This window comes from Dreissena polymorpha, chromosome 1 (genome assembly GCF_020536995.1).
Source record: "Dreissena polymorpha isolate Duluth1 chromosome 1, UMN_Dpol_1.0, whole genome shotgun sequence".
Taxonomy (NCBI): domain Eukaryota; kingdom Metazoa; phylum Mollusca; class Bivalvia; order Myida; family Dreissenidae; genus Dreissena; species Dreissena polymorpha.
The window spans coordinates 174,360,265-174,379,122 of record NC_068355.1 but is presented as its reverse complement, the minus strand read 5'-3'; the positions used below and the strand labels follow the sequence as shown (position 1 = coordinate 174,379,122).

The following is an 18,858-nucleotide window of genomic DNA, read 5'->3' as shown; positions in this document are numbered from 1 at the left end:
TTTTCGTTGTAGTTATGATATTTGTGATGAAACAGTTATACTGAACATTTACTATGCTCTAAAATATCCATTATATGCATCTGTTGATGATTTAAAAACCTGAAAGTTGCAACGTGAAATGTTTGAATTATTTGGAGAGGTCTGTTGTTGTCCTTATATTTTGTAATACTACGAGGATTGCCTATATGAAAAACATCAGTCATTGTGTAAGCACGGATGGCCGAGTGGTCTAAGATATAGACTTTTGCTCAGTGGTTCGAGCAGTCCGAACTTTTGGCACAATATTCAAATACAGTTGAACCCTTCTAAACCGGACATCTCAGAGACCGAGAGGAAATTCTGGTTTAGAGGGGAATGGACTATTTTACTTTCAGAAGGTCAATTACATAGCCTAATGTGGAAAAACACACACTTTCAGCAAATTTTAGTAGTTTATTTATATATAACATTCATTCATATTGCATCACATAAGAACATCCAATGAGACATACGGAATTCCATAAACAACAGCCTACTGTCTACTGCTGACTGCCAACTGCTTACTGCAAACTGTCTTCTGTCAATTATACTACTATAGTTAAATAGTCTACTGTTTACGGGCTACTGTCTACTGCTTACTGTCTGATGCTAACTGTCAACTGCTGACTGCCAACTGTCTACTGGAAATTTTGAAAAATACAATTGATAAATAACAATTGAGCATATAACAAGAATACTGGGCCAAAATATTACACCGTTGAGGAGATAAAGAGGTTCTGGCTAGAAAGCATGGTATGTCGTACAGGTACAGTACAAGTATATGGCTTGAAAGCATGGTAAACGTACAGATACAAGTATATGGTTATTGGCATAGATCTACTATGTTAGTAATGCTTTTCACGAGTTATTCAACGGACGGACAACCCCCCTGTGCAGTCCGCACAGGCTAATCAGGGACAACACTTTCCGATTGAACTAGATTCTCGGTTTAAATGGACTTCCTTTAAACGAAAATTACCTTTAAATCGGAAAGTGTCGTCCCTGATTAGCCTGTGCGGACTGCACAGGCTAATCTGGGACGACACTTTACGCATATGCATTATGCCCAGTTTTATCAGGACACGACACAAATCATATTTTGGTGATTCGTGTACCGATCAAGTTCAAAAGGGTGGACATGAAATCGCACAGACAGTTATTTAAATGCATTAGTAAACTGTATATCCGGAATGTCATGTGGATATAGAAACCAGGCTAAAGGGTTTGTTAATCACATTATCTTCATGCCTTATAACGGAAACAAAAGACGTAAATTATTCACCCACTGCGATTAATATCACCATGATCGAATGCAAACGAGTTCTTCCGCTCGATAATCGCGTGTGATTTGTCAGCGGATAGAGCGCCGTTGGGATACGACGAATTTTATTGAGACATATCCCGCTACCATCGTGTTGTTCCCATGTAAAACAAAATTGAATGTTGATAATACATCTGCAGCAGTGACGATGAAAATGAATGTAGAGCCGACTTAATGACTACGTTGTATGACCGTACACTGCGTACATATAAATGGGTAGGTACGCTCACTAACGTTAAATGACCGTTAACTCTTTCAGTGCGGGAACCGAATTTTGAAGGCCTTTGCAAACAGTTTGGATCCAGATGAGTCGCCACAGAACGTGGCGTCTCATCTGGATCCAAACTGTTTGCTATTCTGATAGTATTCTTTGAAAAAAATCGAAGAAAATGCTAAAATGCTAATTTTAGAAATTCAGCAGACGACATTTTAGCAGACGACAAATTTCCCAGCATGCAAAGGGTTAAGACAAAGACTCATGAACCAGCACAGTGGCAGCCTGATATAACCGTATTTGACCGTACTGATAAAGAAGTACGTGTGTTCAATCTTGTATGTTAATGACTACTTGGTAACTATGACCATACTCATACAGAGATACGTATATTCACTGTTAAACGTACGCACGTGCTGTCGTATATGACCGTATCAATATAACGCACTGATATATGCCGTAATGGTTTCGTTAAGAATTACTTTCCACCAGGAGACCTTTCCGGAACGTTACAAGAGTGTGCATCAAACCTCTCCGGTCGCAAGGCGGTTATAAGAACCCAGACCCCTACACCAGTTCCATATTATAAATTTAATTATACCCCCATTACCACTGGTAATGGGGGCTATAAAGGAGTCACTTTGTCGGTCTGTTGGTCGGTCTGTCTGTCCTGAAAATTTCATCCGATCTTCACCAAACATGGTCAGAAGTTGTATCTAGATGATGTCTATGTTAAGTTTGAATATGGGTCATGCCGGGTCAAAAACTAGGTCACGGGGTCACTTAGTGCGTTTTAAACCGAAAGTTTGTCTGGACCATAACTATGTAATTTATAGTTAGATTTTAAAATGACTTGGTTCGCCATATTTCGACAGTGTGTCATGCAAAAGAAGTACGTCGATATCTCCAAGGTCAATGTCACACTTGGAGTTGCTAATACATTAGCTTGTCCGGGCCATAACTTTGTCATTTATTGTGAGACTTTAAAATCATTTGGTACATTTCCCTTCATTGGACGGTGTGTCATGCGAAAGAATTAGGTCAATATCTTCAAGGTTAAGGTCACCCTTTGAGTTCAAAGGTCAAAAATGGCCATACATGAGCTTGTCCGGGCCATAACTATGTCGTTCATTGTGAGATTTTAAAATGACTTGGTACACTTGTTCATCATCATTGGACGGTGTGTCATGCGAAAGAATTACGTCGATATCTTCAAGGTCAAGGTCACACTTGGAGTTCCAAAGTAAAAAATGGCAATAAATGAGCTTGTTCGGGCCATAACTATGTAATTCATTGAGAGATTTTAAAAATGACTCTGTACATATTTTTTTTGTTCACAGTCATTGGATGGCTTGCCATGCGAAAGAATTCAATAGTTCAGGGGTCAAATGGCTATAGATGATAATGGCATAATACTTCTTAAATATCGCCATAAATTAGCTTCTCTTGTTTTGTGGAGACAGCATGCAAAATATTCTGTGTCAATGCAGCATGTGGGGGGTGTGCGTCACGTCTGTGACAAAGCTCTAGTTATACCTGGTATGTTCTGTAAAAGTACGCACTAGCCTTTTGTTCAATTGTGGGTGCTATTAGAACTTAATATTTGTAAAAATTTGAAGCGACAAAAGATTACAATAAATGACTGGGAATAAACATTAGCGGAGCTTAAGTCCTTTAGATCTTTTGTCCATCTCTTAGATTTCTTTGCAATTAACTGATCACGCATGCAATCACTACTGGCGTATCTCTGTGAAAATGGAGTGTGTGAAAGAAGTGCTGCAACGATAATGCGATCTATTTAGTTTGTTTTCTTATGCATAGTGTTAGCCAAAATACTTGTATATGGGCAGCGTAGTGCGAAAATGGGTCTTATGTTATATGTGCATTCGGGCGGTCTGGTCAAGAGTAACAATTTCCATTTTAGTCCGTCAATATGCAATGGTCTAATAAGCGGGCATAATGACTTTTCATTAGAGTTCACGAATATAAAGGCATATTTGGATCTACACTTTTCGGATATGTCTTAAGACCCATTTTCGTAAAACGCTCATAATATTTGAAGCTCGTATCAGGCTTTCAATAAAAGGATATTTTTCAGTTCAGCCAACAATTGTTTTAGGATGACTGTTCCTGGTTGTTTTTGCTTGCCATTGGCCATAATTTCACATACTAAAAGGGATAAATTGGACAATGCAGAATTGGCCCGAGACCCATAAACCTGCTAATTTGGAGAATTATTCGCAACGGAAGATGCGGCACTAACTTATTTCACGTACTGGAGCATTAGCTTCGTATAAAAATACAGGCTAATATTAGTTAGCAGGAAATACCCAATAGCGTTCAAAATTCGTTCCAAATTGTGTGGGTTAATACAAGTTTTGCTGTGACATACCGGGACTCATGATCCTCACAGAAATCAGCCTTATGACATCATGACCCTTCAAATTAAGACACACAACCATTTTGAACAATATTTTTTCGTACTACCCTGTGTACACATTATGGTAACTAATACTCGGTCAAAACTCAGTTTGCTTCGATAATAATCGAGCAAGTACGGATTTGGTTCAGTACATGCACTATCCCTAGAACCCCTGAGATGACATCGCTGTCACATTTGGATAAGAAGATCAACAGCTTCGCTAGCTGTCATATAGCGTATAGTGAGCCTAAAATAACCGACTGTGTCGTGATTGCGTTATGCCCGTTATTGGGTTAATGATGATATGATCGGATGGATATTACGAGTTGTATAAGTGTTTTATGAAGATTAATGGTCATTTACTAGTATATAAAACCGAAAATATATTACGAGTCAAGTGTTCGATTGATTCTTGTTTAAAGACGACTTGATAAATCATGGGAATATATAGAGAAACAATTGAAGAATAAAGAACACTACTATTACGTGTGCAATTTCATTGAGTGACAATGTCCGAGTGTTAAGAATTGTTTAATTCCCCCGCATTAGATTGTGATTGACGGAGATACCTGTTGTTCAGGGTATTCCATTCGCTTTATGACAATCTTTGAATGTGCCGAATACGTTAAACATGTCAGCATGATGGTATCTTTGTTTTTAATTTTGCTCGCGGATGTTTGCCTGTGTGGTGGATTTAAGATCGGATTAATGATGCCCAAGCAGACGCCATATCCGGGATTCCCGGACATATCAACTTCCGGTGGTGCTGTGGAGCTGGCGCTCGACGAAGCTCGAAATAAGTATCAGAAGGTAGTGTTTTTAGTAGCTCATTGTGGGGGGATTGTCACATTGCATACGTCCATAAATTTATTAACGAGAGGTCGTGTTCTGTTATACCAGTTGTGAATAAAACATTAAGTTTTCTCCTGAAAGGTGTCTGGGTTTTCATTGTTTGCTAAATTATTAAAATTAGATATAAGGGTTGAGGTCAAAGCGCATGTTAAAACAAAAACATGAAACGAGCCATGTATTGCTCGATTACCCACATCAATAAGTAGATTTCGCTTGAATTCCATGTACCTCGGAGTATGGACGGGTCCCTTGACGCCGTACCCGGGCTTTATTGAAGTATACTTAAGAGTAACTTGGGTTCGTTTCAGTAGCCTCTTAGCCGACAATTACAAATAAAGCAAAGGTAACAATCACAAAAGGAAGGAAATTATAAAGAATTTATTTAAATAACATATGCCTACAACTTTTTCCAATAAGCTTTTATTCGATTTATTTTATCCACCAGTATGCAATTTCGTATATTTATTTTTATTTAAAAAAAAAAGAAATATTTCGTCGACAAATTAATTTGCCGATTTTTGATTAAAAAAAAGAAATTTTCGTCGTTTATTTTCTGATTTGTTTGTGATACTTGTCTGCGATGAATCACGGGTGGGGGTCACTTGAGAGTCACTTGCAGGAGGTGGGCTCCATCTATTACAGGCCCAATGATTAGTCAATTGTTATTAAGTGATAATAACTTATCATTCTTCTTGCATGCGAATTAAGTCGTACCTTGTTATTTTTTGCTGATTGGTGGATCTTCGTGGCCGTTTACGAGAGTTTGAAGCGATGAAGAAAATGTCAGAATATTCTTATTCAATTACAATCATGGTCAAACTGGCGATGATCTCACATTTAGCGGAGCCGATTGGAGACTGTGCGAATATGATGGATAATAATTAGTATGAGCACATTATTTTGCTTAGTTTTAAATAAAGCTTCAAGTGCTTTGCTTCTTAAATATTTGATCATTTTAAGTACACTAATTGGTCAGAAATGTCACTTTCACCACTGGCTGATATTATGTTCTTTTCATACACGTTCACCGTCTGTTCCAGGCATAAAAGGTAAACTCTGCATGCGGTCTGATATCTCTAGCATTACGCTTTTCAGAAATTTAAAGCAAACCAGACACACACTTAAATGTATTATTGTTTTATTGATATATACTCAGCAACACAATTTTTATAATATCATCATTCTTTGCCATAATGTTAATTGGGCTCGATTGGTCATTTTCGGCTCGGGTGCTACTTAAATGTACCCCGGGTACTCTTTAGTATACATGTTCTTAAATGTTCCACGGGTACAGAAAGTATACTTAAACGTACCCGGGAATTCTAACGCTTAATTGGTCGTTGTCGGCTTTTTTAAAATTGTAATGGTCATGTGTATTTCAATATTTTGTCAAATGACCTCTATATGATTGAAACACATACTAAAAAATAGGTTGAGGCAGGTTTTGTTCGATTAGAATTATGTTATGTATTCCGTAACGCGTTTTACGACATGGCTTTTGTTTGGGAATAAAACTCGGGAACAGTCTAAATTGGCCGGGTGCGTGTTGTCATGTTTTCCGTACCCGGGGCACATTTAAGTACACTTAAAAGTAACCGCGGTACATTTACGTAGTACCCAAGCCGACAAAGACCAATCGAGCGTTAAAGGGTTAATTTTATATGCAACTTTAATTCAACAGTTGAATTTGTAACAACATTAAGGAAAAGGAAATTCGATTGTCGGTTAACATGTCACTTCGGTTTACTTAACTATGTGACAACACCACCTGATATGATCAACATATGCGGTATTAAATGGTTTTGCTGTGATGCGGAAATGCTCCTTTAGACCATAAACCATCCCTTCATGCCCAGGCTTATAGCTGTCCCAGCTGATATTTTACGACCAAAGTTCTACCGCAACAAATTGACGTACACCATCTCATCTTGAGCTTGTATTACTGCCCATGTCTTAAAATAAGATGCTGAGGATTAATTGTTATTATGCTTTTCGCTTTGATGTTTATATGACATTATTACTGTCTGTCACGACCTGACAACGGCCAGATATTTTGGAGCGTATTCGCGGATTGTCAATACACGATGCAAGCGTATCTTGCAGTAGGACGCAAAAAAGCATTGATCTCAACACAGTGCTTGTACCATGGCACATATTTAATAATATTGCATACTGAATATATTAGATGTGTATTTCGAGTAACCAAGTTCTTGGAATGACTATAAATAAAAAGACAAGTATATAATAGTATACGCGCATCATCATTAACCCATTTATGCCTAGTTGACTCTCCCATCCTTCTAAATTGGATCAATTTATTTCTAAAATTAGGGATGTCTGGTATATATTTTTCTATATTTAGAATATTTGTTACAGAAATTCTTTTAAGCAAACAGCGCAGACCCAGATGAGACGCCGCATTATGCGGCGTCTCATCTGGGTCTACGCTGTTTGCAATGTCCTTTTTTTCAGGACGGTAGGCATAAATGGGTTAAAAACACTAACTTTTTTTAATGATCCTCAAGTATACGATGTGAATAAGAGATTTGGTTTGCAGTAAGACGTCTATGTACACTTTTATACACGTTGCGAATAAAAATACACACCCTAATTATCGTTTTCATGCCATGTGAAAACTTTACCAAACTTGCTTATAAATTATTGTGTAGCATGTGAGAGAAATATGAGATGTCGCAGAGTTATCAGTTGCCTTATTGTCTTAGTTTCTTGCAACTCGCGGGTTTCGAGGGGACTGTGCGAGGCCTATCAGCTCTGTTTCGGTCATTTCAAAATAAACAGATTCCGCATATGGTGAATTTATTTTAGAGAGTAATAAAATTTTTATGAAAGGCTAGTGCGTTTTGAACGCGCAAGTGTTTTAAAAACACTCTTTAGTTTAAGGTTTTAGTCCAAGATGTATTGGTGAATATTGATCCAAATATTTTTTATAAATGCATAGTCGGTATTATTTTCTTTGTTTTTTTTTCTTCAGAATTTCACGCTAGTGTACAGTGACTCGGGTTGCGACGAGGGTTTGTCTATATTGAAGAGCTATGAACTTGGTACGTTAGAAAAGGTCGACGCCATTATAGGACCGGCATGCGCCAAATGTGAGTCAATAATAACCTAATATTGCTATTCAACAGTCGCGTAGATTTAGGCATCATCAGCAGCACCAGCTGCCGCCGCCACCGCCATCGTATAACTATTGTCTCATTCCCAACAATGACTCATTGGCGACAATAAGTATTACTGTTGCGAATATATTTTAATTCAACATTTAAGAAACTAAAAAAATGCGCATACCATCTGTATATACAGATTTCAAAACTTTGCAATCAATATCCAATACTCGGTCAGAATACAGCACACATCAGTAATACATTTGACAGCAGGGCACACAAACATGACAATAACAGCTCGCTAGTGTTTCCATTTCTAGAATTATATCAGCCGTCGTTTATACCCAAATTACTGATAAAAATTTGGAAACCCTCAACGACATCGTAGCTCGAGTATTTCGTGCTATCCGCAAGTGCTCAAACAAGAATCACCGTTTATCACTTCCTATCTGATCTAAGTCAATTTTCTGATAACGATGTCGCAGCCTTTTTATCCTCTTATTTGTTTTGCAAAGCGAGTCAATGAGCGCAAACCATCGACAAAGAAGGCCGCGATCCGGTCTCGATTGCTTTACATTGTCCCCACATCAGTTGGAATTTTGATTTAACTATCCTCTCACAAGAATGGCGTATTTGCGCACTTAATTTCACTAATCTTTTAATAAGCGTCAATATTTATAATATGAAGCTTTATAAGCTAATGTCAATCAGTGGTTAATAAATCAACCTTCAAATCGAATTACGGGATTTTTCTAATGTCACAGGCAGATATGGTGTATAACATAGCTATCTTTAAGTACACTAGATCATAACTAAACATCAATCTACCCCGACAAATGATATAAAATTTGGAATTTTCAAACGCAGCAAAATGGACTGTGTATTTATAGGGCATATGGCGTATTCTGTTGCTGACGTTTAGTGATTTTCAGAGTATAAAGCAAACGTCTGGTCTTGTTTTTATCTTAAACAATTACATTAATTTATGCAAGATTTCTTAATGAAAAATCAATAAAAGGTGCAGTATAACGTTCGACGTCGATTACGAGTTAAACGACAATTAAGGGTGTAAGCTTTTACAACCTATTCATCATTAATGCTTATTATGGGTTAAACGTTGAAAACCAATTACGTATTTAATGAATACCAATTACTAGTATGTTTTTACGTGCATCGCCAATAAGGGTTTCAAATACGAGAAGAGTAGTCAAAAGAAAATTTTGTGACTTGATACCATCGAAAATTAAATTATTCCGCGCTGTGTTTTGAAGTTGCTCCAGTACCAGGAGTACCACGCGAACGCAATTTGCTACCTTAGACATTCGGTTTATTGTTATATAAGTAACTATTAGAAGAGCATCTTGTGATATCTTGCGGTTTAAGTTTATCTAAATCAAGACGCTTCCAGAGATTAGCAAATCATCGTGTAAACAATGTAGGCGGTTGCACCTGTACATAATTGTAATGGTAAACAAACATGCCAGGGCATGAGGAAATTCATGGTTCCATTGACTTAATTTTTTTAGGGTACTTGTATGATCAGTGATGTGCTTAAGTATTAAAACACGTGCAATATGTTGTAAACATTTTTATTTAAAAAAAGGTTTCTTCATATTGACAAAGGGTAAAGGGTAAGCAATTTTGAATCAATGAAGCCGGTAAGAAGATCGCATACCAGAACCAATAAACCTCACAATGTTGACTTTTAAAGACACCTTAAAAAGAGGCCATACGAGCTCACCTGAGACACAAAGAAACTTTATAGGTCTAAACAAACCTTTCTTCTCGCAAGATTCACATTTAAATTTACCCTTTAGACCTGGCAGTCATGTTTTTCAATGGAACGGAAACATTTTCGAATTAGGTCTAGATAACATTATAAAATTCTGGACACATTTCGCAAAGATAGGGTACAACTGAGCTTAAGACGATTAATAATGTTTTACTATTGACATATAGGGACAACTTCCCATCACTGGCACTCAATGACATATAGGGACAACTTCCCATCACTGGCACTCAACTGAGATATCATCAGAATCGTCTGAGAAATATTTATGATCATTAAGCAAAGCCGTGTCTAAAAAATTTTTTCCATATGACCTTGAGACCTAGTTTTCATTTCACTTCACCCACTTTGAAACTCGACCGATATATCGGCACACATTGAATGACCAAGTTTCCGACTGACTATTGGGGTTATTTACCCTCGGGACTTCGGTTAAAAACCATTGCCCGAGCACACTGCTTAACATAGAACTCTGCATAAAAAGCCGAAAACGGCCATGAAATGGACAGCCCGATTTTACTGGGCTGTACCATTGGTGTAAATATAAAACTTTGCAGTGTTGGTGCGGTGCCTTAATAAAAATCTATTGGTTTAAAAATATATAACCTTTATATGAAGCGTTAAAAAGACGCAGTGCTATACAGTGAATAGGCCTAACGCGGTTAAAAAGCGGCGTTTTAATTGGTTGATGCGCTTATATAACGATGGCGCTGATTGGCCGAAATTTCTTATTAAGGATTGCCAGTAGGTCAATCCGTTTTTAAAATAGCTTTTCCCACGGCTGACTTTGTACTTTTAAGAAATAGTAAACAATGATGGTTTATATGCAAAAATATAAATGAAAGAACAAGAATGAGTTAATCCAAAAGAACTTGGAGTTGTTTTTTAGTATTAGATTACTATGTTTTGTTACGTTACTGTACTTATTATTAATTTATATCATTCATATGATGTTGTTATTGTATGTTATTCTTTGTATTGTTTTTAAGGAGGAGAGAGAGAAAGAATAGCCCAATTTTTATAAGTAAAGATGGTGAAAACACACATACTGTTGTATGTGGCAGCATCATTACCAGACCCACTGTTCAGTATATACTGCAATGGGTTTGTTGGAGTCTTTAGACTTTGTGATCTGTGGTTTAAAAATTTGAATCCAAATAGGACTATTTTAATATATTAATTATAGAAAAAAGGGAATACACAGATGTGTAATATGTTTGTGTAACAATATAATAATATTTGAGGGTTTTCCAGATCACAAAGTGGTTGAACATTGCCACAATATGTTTACATGCATAGTCAAGTACCATTTTTATGTGTATGTTTAAAGTTTAAACTAAATGCCAAACAACAAGATCTAATCATAAGAGAGATATGTTTATATCTAAGAACATTTATTAATAGGGATGCCAGAGCCTGATTTAACAGCTCTCAAATGTAGAGTGAAGTTGCATGTGCAAATGCAATTATATGAGAAGGAAAGGAAAAAAAGAAAAAAAGACAATATATGATATCACATAGAGTGTGTAACTCTCAATTATATATTAATATTGCAATTGAGTATTGAGTTGTTAAAAAGTTAATGAGTACAAGTTTATGTATGTGGCTCAATGTTGAACACTTGCAGACAGGGAATATAGCCGTAATGCTCCAACATAAGACCCTGTCTGTATGGAACTTAAGGAGGATTGGGCTATGGGAAAGAGAGATCCCCCCAGAGTGGCATTAAAACAATATTTAAAAGTGGGTTTAGTAATAAACCCTTATATGTTAAGGACAATAACTTACGTGTCTCCAAACGGTCACCTTCATAGGGCCACATAAAAATTAAGGGTAAGACAATGTACTTTACAGTTTAAAATAAGACAAAGACAGCTAAATTTGTACAAGATGTACATTATTTACAATATGTACAGGACTATATGCATTTATATATTTAAAATACATGTTGCCACCCTGGAGGGTTAAAAGGAGGAGAGATTTTTTGGAAGTGTAGGCCGATGTGGGTGGGGGAAAAGAAGAGCCAGCAGGGGTGGTGTCACTCAGTTGTACTAAGGGAGGTAATTGTGATGATGAAGTCTACAATGGTTGTTTCCCCTGGACCAGAGGGAGTGCACGGTAAATGAAAAATAGTGTGTATACTATTGAAGGAAAATTGATAATGGTAAAATGTAAAATGGTAAAAAGACCAAATATTACCTAGATACGTTAAGATAAACCCAAAAAGCTCTAATCTATCAAATATTATTAGTATACTGATGATAACATTGTAGGAAATAATACTAAAGTACCTTATATGGTATCCAAAATAACAATTAGACAGTAAAACCGAGGCAATTTGCTATATAAAATAGCAATTTAATATAAAAAATTAGGATATTTGCTATTAAAGTAGCAATTTGAACATGAGTTACTGCAATGATAATAAAATTAAGGCAATTTGCTATATAAAATAGCAGTTTTCACAAAAATAAGGAAATTGCTACACAAGATAGCAGTTATGATAATCCTTAATGTGCTCCAAGGTACAAGATTAGTACTTTCAGCAAGGTCGACAATACTTTGTCCTAGATAGGGCTAAATAGGTGTTTATAATGGTATAAGGCCCTGCACCGTGCACTCCAGTCCGACATGGTTCTTCGAGTTTGAAGGGGAAAGGGTGGGGTGTCAAAGAGGAAGGGAGGGGGTGCAATGCAGCCAACAATCCCAGGTTACTGGACAGCCTCGTCCTTTCTTGTAATAAGAAATGCCATAAAATATGATTATATTAAAAAACTGAAAAATGTAAATGGTGGACTAACGTCATGCTCTCATAAAAAATGTATTAAAATAAAGAAGACCAGGTCAATGCCATTGGCCTGATTTAGAAAGGGCGGGGTAGAACAATAAACCCATTAAAAACTAAAATAAAGGTTGTGTAAAAGCGACACAAATCCAACACAATTATTTGATTACATCAGGTTTGTGCAGAGATTACACATTTTTAAAAGAAAACAGTCACAAGACTGTATAATTAGGTGGGTGTTGGCTGCTCTCCCTCCCCCAATGACCTAGATTTTGTCAGTTATTTGACAATCTAGTAAGTATTTGGCGAGGGCAGAGAAGACCGGGCCCCTAGCTGCTCCCTTGGGGTCTAGCACGTTGGTAAGGTTAAAAACTAGTCCATGGGAGTGCAATGCAGCTTCAAGGTGGTCCCTCTGCACCTTATGGTTAGGACAGTGTAGCAGCATGTGGGGCGCAGTGAGAGGTTCCTGGCACCTAGGACATGCAGGGTCTATACCGAGGACATACTTTCCTGCGCCACCGGGTAATAGGGTGGTTCCCATCCTCAGGCGCGTGATGGCTCTGTCAAGCACAATGCTTGCCGAGTATCTGTCAGGCGGCCTGAGGGTTTTCGCAGGTCTAGTAAAAGTATGTCGACGGGAAGACAAATTGTCGGTCCGGAGATTCCACTCGCCCAAAACAAATTTCTTTGTCAGGGAGTAGATCTCAGAAGGTGCCAGGGGTTCCCCAACATCTACGGCCCCCCTCAAGAGGCCCTCTTTGGCCCCCCTGTCGGCCTGTTCATTCCCACTGATGTTGACATGTGCTGGACACCATACTAATGTGACCTTTAAAGATTTATCTAGGCACTGTTGATGAAGTTCCAAAATGCTAGCTAAAATATCAGGCCTAGATCTGCTATTTCTGTTTTTTATGGACTCAAGAGATGACATTGAGTCTGATAAAATAGCAGTTTTAGTAGGTTTATTGACCAATATCCAGCACAGAGAGAATTTAATTGCCAAAAGTTCTGCTGTAAAAATAGAGAGATTGTTGCTGAGCCTGTGCGTTTTACTAATGTTTTTTGAAGGGATTACAAAAGAGTTGGCTACCAAACCAGAGTTAGGGCATTTGGAGCCGTCAGTGTAGATTTTTAGATGCTCAGCATACATATTATCTATAAGAGAGAGAGCTTCTGACTTGATGAGTTGTGGCAAGTCAGTTTTCGTTATTTTATTAGAGAGTGATAGGTCAACATCAATGGGTCCAAGCGTCCAGGGGGGGGCCTTGGAGGGCCTCAGGTCTGCTACATGTACCTTGTCGAGACCGGCATCCTCAACCAGGGTCCTAATACTCGCACCAAAAGGTAGGGCGACATGCTTACGCTTAAGTATTTTCCCCTTGACGAAAGTGCCAGTCCCGACAAGTTTGTTTACGGGGTTTGAACCATGCCGAGACTTAACCCTGGCCCAGAAATTGAGGGACTGTTGTTTTCTACGCAAGTCAAGAGGTAACACACCGGCCTCCTCCTCTAGCAGTGCATCCGGTGTACAGTTTAGGGCTCTCAGAGCTATCCTTAGGGCCTTGTGTTGAATGGCATCAACCATTTTTAGGGCGTTTGGCTTAGCACATGCATAGATTTGGGCTCCATAATCTAGCTTTGGACGTATAAGGGACTTGTAGAGTGTTAAGAGGCTATTTTTATCTGATCCGAAACCTGTGCCTCTTAACATCTCATTAAATTTAGGTCCCTTTCGCACCTTTCTGCCAAATATTTAAAGTGGTGAGTAAAAGTTAACTGTTTATCTAGGTACATACCTAGAAATTTCACCACTTTTTCAAAGATAATTTTGGTGCCGCCTAAATTTAAGTCCAAAGAGTGCTGAAATTGTTCGCCAAATAGTACTCCTACTGTTTTGGTTGGAGAAATTTTGAATCCCCATTCAATTGCCCATTTCCATATGGAGTCTAAGCCTGCTTGAGCCCTCTTTTGCAGGCGTAACATGTTAGACCCCTTTAACCAAGTGCCTGAGTCATCGGCAAACTGGGAGATAACCATTCCTGAGTCTTTTACGGCATCAGGTAGACCGTTTACGATGAGGGAGAACAGAGTTGGGGATATTACGGACCCCTGAGGGGTTCCGCGATCAGTTATGGCTACCTCTGATAACTCCCTATCGACCCTGACCTGGATTTTACGGCCCTCTAGGAATGCTCTGAGGTAGTGGAAACAGTATCCAGTGATTCCATAGTCAGCTAGCTTTTTTAGTATGCCGAAGGTCCATGTTAAATCAAAGGCAGCCTGAAGGTCCAAAAAAATTGCTAATACTGATTGCCCTTGATTTTTTGCAGAAAGAATATCATGTTGTAATCTAGCTAGCTGATCAAGAGTAGATCGCCCCTTCCTAAAGCCAGACTGGAAGGGGTTTAGTATGTTATTTGATTCCAATAAGTGTTCTAATCTATTTTTGACCATTATTTCTAGTAATTTACCTGCATGTGATGTTAGACTTATTGGTCGATATGAGTTTGGATCATTTTTGTCTTTACCAGGTTTAGGAATTGGAATCACTGTGGCCTGCTTCCACTCGGTAGGTATCCTGCCTGTCCTATACACCTGATTGAATAGGTTAAGCCAGATTTTTAGAGTTATGGCTGGCATATTTTTAAACATTAAATATGCTATTTTGTCAGGCCCCGTGGCGGTGTTGCTCCTGCTGTTAATGGCACTTAATAATTCTGTAATAGTGAAAGGTAAATTGAGAGGCGTGCTATTATCCCCAGGCTCATTTAAAATATTTCGGTGCTCAGTCTCAAACCGCTTTTGATAATTCAGAGTTTCAACGGGAAGGTTTGAGTCACTGGAGACAGATTGGAAATGTCGTACCAAAAATTGAGCCTTGTCCCTTGGGGTTGTGGCAATTTCGCCTTTGTATTTAAGTAGCGGTACAGGAGTGAATGAATTTCCTTTAATTCTGTGAATTTTTTGCCAAAAATCCCTAGTATTTTTCTTATTAATGATAGCTGAATCACAGAATTCTTTCCAATTTTGAGTTTTTGCGTCCAAAATAACCCGCTTTGCCTGATTTTCGAGGGACCTATAATTAAGAAGATTATGCTCAGCGGGGTTCTTTTTAATGATTTTTAAAGCATTTTTACGATCCTGTACCGCATTGGAGCACGCCTCATTCCACCACGGGACCCTATTTCTGGCTTTGACCTTGCCGGAGGAGACCGGTATGCTACATTCCGCTATGGACAGTATCCTGCTGGTTAAGTTAATACAAAACAGATTAGGATCCTGGGAGTGAACATCTGCAAGGGAGAGATCTGAGCAGAGGTCCCTAAACTGAGCCCAATTAGCTTTATCCAATAAAAACTTTTGCTCCCCTGAGCATTGGGCCTCAGTTCCCTGTGCAATATAGTTAAGCAGGGTAACCTGTTGTGGGAGGTGATCAGATCCCATGGTATCTTTAACAGTTGCCCATGCAGACGCACTTGCTATCCTGGCATTAACAGCAGTAAGGTCAATGTGGGAGTTTAAACCAGTGGGGTTAAGCCTGGTTGGAGAACCGTCATTGAGCAGTATAAGATCTTGCTCGTCCAACCATTCTATTACCGCCCGACCTTCTGCATCTGAATTTATGGAACCCCAAGCAGGGTGATGTGCATTAAAGTCGCCTGTGAATATTACATCAAAGGGTCCTTTAATGGTCCTTAATTCCTTAAAGAGGCCGTTCAGAGTTTCAAGATCACATCCTCTTGAATATAAGTTGACCAGGATAAGAGGCCGGTTCTTGTCAATAACCAATTTAATTGCTAATGCCTCAATAGCAGTGCTACCATCAGATTTAAATTGGTTGTTCACTCCCAGGTGTTCATAATTAATTGTATTTTTAACATATATGGCAAGACCACCAGCAATATTTTGGTTTGAAGTAACATAATTCTTAAATTCGCAGTTATACCCTGGTATTTGCTTTACAGAAATATTTGAAAATTTAGTTTCCTGTAAACATATAATATGGGTATTAGGGTTGCAGTCAATAAAATATTTTAATTCAGTAAATTTGTTGGCGGAAAGACCACCAACATTGAATGATATTATTTGCAGGTTACTGTCCATAGTGGTGCGAAATTAACTTGCGTTTAATCTGATTAATTGAGTGGTGAGGAGATTTAACTCCTAGTTTGTGGCCTGCACAGGCCCCTTTGAGTTTCGCGGGGGTCCTGGCAAGCCGAACGTGTTTCTTATTTGCAGGGCGGGTACCGCTGGCCGGGGGGGGGGGGGGCATCCTGGATCTGCTACTACTATTGGAGGATCCCCAGTTCCAGAATGGATTTTATAAGTTAAAATTTTATCAGGGGGGATAACCTTTGTTATTGCTTCTCTGCAATTTTTGAATCGAGAATCAATTTTATTATAAATGTAAGATATAACTCGACTCCCAGTGGGCCTTTTCTGGTCCTTTATTATCTCAGCAACCAGATCCGCCAGCTCGCTGAGATATATTTTCCTATAGGTGGGACCTGTTGCTGGCGGACCCTTGATTTTAATAAATGAGTCACCAGCAAACGAGTTGCGTCTGCTGGTGTTGTCGGAAGGGGAGCTCATTGGGGATGTCTGGGAGTCGAACATTCTGGGACGGTTAGGGGGGACACTAACTCGGGGTTCCTCCTCTATTTCACAGATACCAGAGATAGAAAGGTTCTCCAATATACTGGAGTGCACTGACACCAGAGAGTCTCTCCCCGTGATATCAAACATAGAGTCGTCCGACAGTGTAGGACCACTACAGGTGGTGTCGCTAGCACCGTCGGTCAACGTGGTGGACGGGGAGGACCCCCTGGTAGCCACAGGAGGGCGTCTCTGAGTGGGTGGATCCCCCTGGATAGGCGATACAGGGGGGGTGGTGCATAAATCTGGTGTGTGTTTGGTTACCGGTTCCACAATAGTAACCTTAGGGGGGGATTTCCTATTTAAAGGTTGAGGGGGGGTACTCTTACCCACTAGCCCCTCAACTAAAGGACATGACCTCTCGGTTTGGGGCGTGATAATACCGGCAGAGGCATGTTTGGTTGATGACTTGGAACCGGTTGTGTTGATTGTGTTACGGGCGCCCACGCTGTGGCTCGCAGTGTCAGGCATAAATAGCCTGCTCTCCGCCTCGGACCAGGTGACCCCATAAAAATGAGCGAAGGTGGCTAAGGAGACAGCCTTCTTATAGGAGGGGCACCCCTGGTAGGAAGCAGAGTGCGGGCCGCCACAGTTGGCGCACCAACGTGTTTTGTTGGTGCACCTTCTCTGGCAAGTAGTTCCGGCGCAGCGGCAACAGGTAGTGATACTGGAGCATTTACCCCTGCTGGCCATGTGTCCAAAACCCTGGCAGTTAAAACACCGGGCAGGTTGGACCGGGCAGGGACGAATGTCAAGGGCAATATTCGTGCCCTTCACAAGTATTTTATTAGGGACTGGGATAGATGTAAGGAAAGTTATTTTGACCAGTCTCGGAAAGCCAGGGGGCGCAGGGCGATAGGGGTTAACCCTTTCCAAGTTAGTTATAGAGAGTTCGGAAAGGGGAATCGCAGGGCTAAATATAAGATTTCCTTGAAGTTCCATGAGTTCCTGACTTTCCGGGATCCCTGCTATGAAACCTGAAACTGACCTCATGTTTGAAGGTGATAAGGCCCGGACTGCGACGCTGCCAAGGTGGAAAGTCCCTCTAGAGAGTAGGGTGGCAAGCGCCTGAGCGGACTTGAGTTGCAGTAAAATGCAACCGGACGCAAGAGGCACAGTCCGCTCAATGAGTCCAGGGAGCTCCTTAGCCAAACACGAGGCCAGTTGAAATATAGTGAAAAAAAGACATAATGGGGCCTACGCTTCCAACTGACTGGAGGAGGCACTTAAAGGGCATGATGTTGTGAGTAAGATGATGGGAACCTAACCCTGAAAGTGCCTCCCCTAGTAAAGGGGCCAGGTTCTTGCTCTGCCCCTTGGATGTTTTGTTGTGAGAGGACATTGTAGGAATTGAATGAGAAAAAGAAATCGACAAGGTATAATGAAAGAATAATCACTACAAACGCAATCCTGGGACAATCAACCAATATATATAAATTTAATCTAATTGCCGTTAATAACCTGACAGTATAACATAAATAACACGCACCGCACCGGTAAATAACCCAAAAAGTTTATATAAATCAATAATAATGCTATGTTAAGTCATTTGGTAGTTGCTGTATACTGTAATATAAAAACCAAGAAAAAAGTTTCCGAAAACCAAATGATGTCCGAAATAGTGCTATTAAAGAATTTACGAAAAAGAAAAAAAAATAGTCATGGACGGGCAGGGAATC

The 18,858-nt window shown here is 39.4% G+C and overlaps 1 protein-coding gene across 2 annotated transcripts in view; it reads left to right on the top strand.

The window, feature by feature from the left end:
- Nucleotides 1–4,124: 4,124 nt before the first annotated feature.
- Nucleotides 4,125–18,858, top strand: part of LOC127861951 (atrial natriuretic peptide receptor 1-like) — a 64,891-nt gene continuing 50,157 nt past the window's right edge. Inside the window, exons 1-2 of one of the 2 annotated variants that reach the window (XR_008040379.1) lie at nt 4,125–4,785; nt 7,820–7,937. Coding sequence is in view for 1 of the 2 variants with exons in the window: in XM_052400730.1 (XP_052256690.1) it covers nt 4,573–4,785; nt 7,820–7,937 (331 nt within the window). In the remaining variant the exon portion in view is untranslated. The remainder of the gene's footprint in view (nt 4,786–7,819; nt 7,938–18,858) is intronic. The other variant, XM_052400730.1, reaches the window with a different exon arrangement.